Genomic DNA, 4,206 nt, shown 5'->3' on the forward strand with positions numbered 1-4,206 from the left:
GATGCAAGGATGGTTTGACATTTGGAAATCAATAAATGTAATACATCATATATATCATATAAACAAAAGAAAAGACAAAAACCACATGATCATCTCAATAGATGCAGAAAAAGCATTTGATAATATACAGTACCCATTTATGATAAAAACACTCAGACAAATGGGAATAAAGGAGGCATACTTCAACATAATAAAGGCCATATATGAAACACCTACACTGAACATCATACTCAATGTGCAAAAACTAACAGATTTCCCACTAAGATCAGAAACAAGACATGGATGTCCATACAGAAATCTATACAACACTGATGAAAGAGATTAAGGAAGACACAATTAAATGTAAGCATATACCATGTTCATAGATTGGAAGAATTAACATCATAAAAATGTCCATACTACTCAAAGCAATTTATAGATTCAACGCTATCCTTATTAAAATACAAATGACTTATTTCACAGACATATAACAGACATTTTGAAAATTTATATGGAACTCTAAATGACCCCAAATAGCCACAGCAATTTTGAGAAAGAAAAACAAAGCAGGAGAGATCAAAATACCTGACATTAAACTATGTTACAAGGCCACCATAATCAAAACAGTCTGGTACTGGCATAAGAACAGACACATAGATCAGTGGAACAGAATAGACAGTTCAGAAATAAACCCATGTCTCTCTGGTCAATTAAAATTTGACAAAGGGGGCAGAAGCATAAAATGGAGTAAAAGTAGCCTCTTCAATAAATGGTGTTGAGAGAGGTGGACAGCTACATGTAAAAAATTGGAATTCGATCACCAACTGACACCGTACACAGAACTAAATTCAAGATGGATAAAAGACTTGAATATATGTTGTGACACCATAAAAGTCCTAGAGGAGAACTTTGGCAGGAAACTCTCAGATATCCCCTGCAGCATTATTTTCACTGATATGTCCACTAGAGAAAGGGACATAAAGGAAAGAATAAACAAGTCAGACCTCATCAAAATAAGAAGCTTCTGCATGGCTAAAGAAAACATCAGCCAAATGAAGAGGGAACCAACTGTATGGCAAAAGATATTTGCCAATGATACATTAGATAGGGGTTTGATCTCAAGAATATATAAAGAACTGAAATGACTCCACTCCAAGATGATAAAGAATCCAAGTAAATAATAGGCAAAGGACCTGAACAGACACTTCTCCAAGGAAGAGATACAGAGGGCCCAGAGACATATGAAAGGATTCTCAGCATCACTAGCCTTCAGAGAATTGCAAATTAAAAGCAGAATGAGATATCACTTCACAGTGGTCAGAATGGCCATCATAAACAGATCAATAAACAGCAGGTGCTAGCGAGGCTGTGGAGAAAAGAGGACCCTAGTACACTGTTGCTGGGAATGCAGACTCATGCAGCCACTGTAGAAAACAGTTTGGAATTTCCTCAAAATAGTAATAATGGAACTGCCTTTTTTTCATGTTGTAATATCTTTAATTCATCATGTTGTACTGTCTTTAATTAATCATGTTGTATTATCTTTAATTAATTACAAACACTTTTCCAATCATATCAAGTAGAGTTCATTTCACACACTGCTTTGTTTGGCTGCCAGTCTCTTGTCTCTCTCTTCAGCAATGGTGAGGCGGATACCCTTTCCACGGGGAAGGGAAATCCATGGTTTATTGCCTTTGCCAATAACAAAAATGTTGGAGAGCCAGATGGCAAAGCTGTTGCCATTGGCATCTTTCACATGAATTACATCAAAAGAACCAGGGTGTCTCTCTCTGTTGGTTGTTATACCGATTCTTCCCAGGTTAGCACCTCTGGTCACCATACACAGATTGCTGTTGTCAAACTTGATGAAATCAGTAATTTTGCCTGTCTCCAAATCAATCTGAATGGTGTTGTTGACCTTGATAAGGGGATCAGGGTAGTGTATGGTGTGAGCATCATGGGTCACCAGGTGAGGGATTCCTTTTGTGCCCATAAAGATCTTCCTCACTTTGCACAACTTGTACTTTGCTTCCTCAGGTGCAATACAAGGAACAGCAAAGCGACCCTTGGTGTCATCGATCAGACGGAAATTCTCTCTGCTCTTGTCAATGCTGATCACATCCATAAAACCAGCAGGGTAAGTTATATCAGTTCGGACCTTGCCATCAATCTTAGTGAACCACTGCATGCAGATCTTCTTTACTTCATCTCCTGTTAGGGTGTACTTAAGTCTGTTCTTTAAGAAAATGATGAGAGGGAGACATTCTCTCAGCTTGTGGGGACTGGTATATGGCCGAGGAACAAACACACCAGTCAGTTTATCCAGCATCTAATACTCTGGAGCTGCTACACGCTTCAGATGCTTCTTGGGACCACGAGCCATGGCTGTGCTAGGTACAGAAAGAGTGGAACTGCCTTTTGTCCCAGCAATCCCACTGCTGGGATTATACCCTAAGAATCCCAAAATGCCAATTCAAAAGAACCTATGCACCCTAATGTTCATAGCAGCACAATTGACAATAGCAAGTGCTGGAAACAACCTAACTGCCCATCAATAAATGAGTGGGTCAAAAAACTATGGTACATTTACACAATGGAATACTACACAGGAGAAAGAAAGAAAAAGCTACTACCCTTCAGGACAGTTTGGGTGGAACTGGAGAGCATTATGCTAAGTGAAATAAGCCAGGGGGCGAAAGACAAATACCATATGAGCTCATCTACAAGTGGAACCTTATCAACAAAACAAACAAGCAAGGAAAATATAACAAGCAACATTGAGAGAATAAAGAAACCAACAGAATCAAGAGGGAAGTGGGGGGCAGGGAAAGGGAAACTTAGGGTCTAGTCAAGGAACATGTACATGTATAAAGGACCCATAGACAAAGCCAAAGTGGGAAAGGATTGAGGGAGGGAGGGAGGTGGGGGAGCAAGGGAACATGGTCGCAGGAAGGTGGAGACAAATGTATTTGAAGAATGGAAAAGCAAATAAATAAATAAATAAATAAAGGAAACATTAAGAAAAAGAATAAGGATATTAATAAAAAGAAACGATTAAGTCATCCTTCACCAGTCATATTGGAGGCAATTATATTTTTTTTATTGTAGTGATTAGCTAATTTATTATCATGATTCAAATTCTCAGTATGATGGTGAAGAACTAAAATCAATTTTGCAAATATACTTTAACATTGTTTCTTTAAATTTGTTGTCTAAAATATTCTGGACATATGCCTACTTCTATGTTTCTGCTGTATGCAAAAGGGCTATTGATCAAGGTTTTCACAGTCTCCTCCTTTAGTTTCAATGATTCTGGAGACCCTAAAATCAGATTCAGATGCTCTTATTTTCATACAAAACACATAAATTATATCTGTGGATCTTCTTCCCTATTAATACTAATTTAGAGTCATAACAAAAATAATTAAAGAGTAAACAATTTGGCATAAATAATTTATTTGAAGTCACAGTAACCAGAAAGGACAAATTGGAAATTCTCTAAAAGAGAAATTAGTTTTTTTGGTATGTGCATATTGAAGATAAAATTCATTTTCTTAAACTCAGACTCTCTCAGAATCTTGACAAGGGCATTAAACAAACATGGGAAACTTCTCTAAAGCTGTAAAATATTATCATTGGATCTCCCACTGAAAGGACAGTAAGAAACCCCAAAGAAGCTTTTTTAAAAAAAATGTTTGAGCTCAGTCCCATTTGACAGTATTCCTAAACACGCTTAAGAAAAGTTCGACTGTTTGAAGAATAAAGTTTCCTGGAAAACAATAATATATTTATGCTCATATGTACCAAATGAAGTACAATATCTGGTTACTTGGGATAAGAAATAACCATTTAATAACTTGACAAGGTGAGTTTTATCTACACTATTTTCCAATATGTTTGTGTGTATTAGTTTAGAAAGAATTGAAAAACAGTAAATTATAATCTTGAATTTATCATTTTTGTGCGTGCCTACTTCTTCAACTTTCCATGAAATTTTTATTATACATAATTAATATTTCAAGCTGAGCAGTTTGAAGTTTTAAAGAAGCATATTAATATACAAGTCATTGACAATATAGTAGAATTGAAGATAATTAATTGTTCAGCATATGTAACTAAGAACTTTCTTCCTTCACTGTGACCCCAGGCTCTTTTCTGCTCTGATTTAAATTTAAATTGTTACCCACATAGAAATGTTTATATATGATTGGTTTATATATGCCTACA

The 4,206-nt window shown here is 36.1% G+C and overlaps 1 protein-coding gene across 1 annotated transcript; it reads right to left on the minus strand.

Annotated features, from left to right (window-relative positions):
• Positions 1-1,551: 1,551 nt before the first annotated feature.
• On the minus strand, positions 1,552-2,362 carry LOC129076233 (40S ribosomal protein S4, X isoform-like). The gene is given in 1 exon segment (XM_054580410.1): positions 1,552-2,362. A coding segment is annotated over 1 exon segment (792 nt). The 3' UTR covers positions 1,552-1,570.
• Between the last annotated feature and the right edge of the window lie 1,844 nt (positions 2,363-4,206).

The sequence above is a fragment of the Pteronotus mesoamericanus genome, unplaced genomic scaffold (assembly GCF_021234165.1).
Source record: "Pteronotus mesoamericanus isolate MK-2021 breed Mesoamerican mustached bat unplaced genomic scaffold, CSHL_Meso_final contig_58, whole genome shotgun sequence".
NCBI lineage: Eukaryota > Metazoa > Chordata > Mammalia > Chiroptera > Mormoopidae > Pteronotus > Pteronotus mesoamericanus.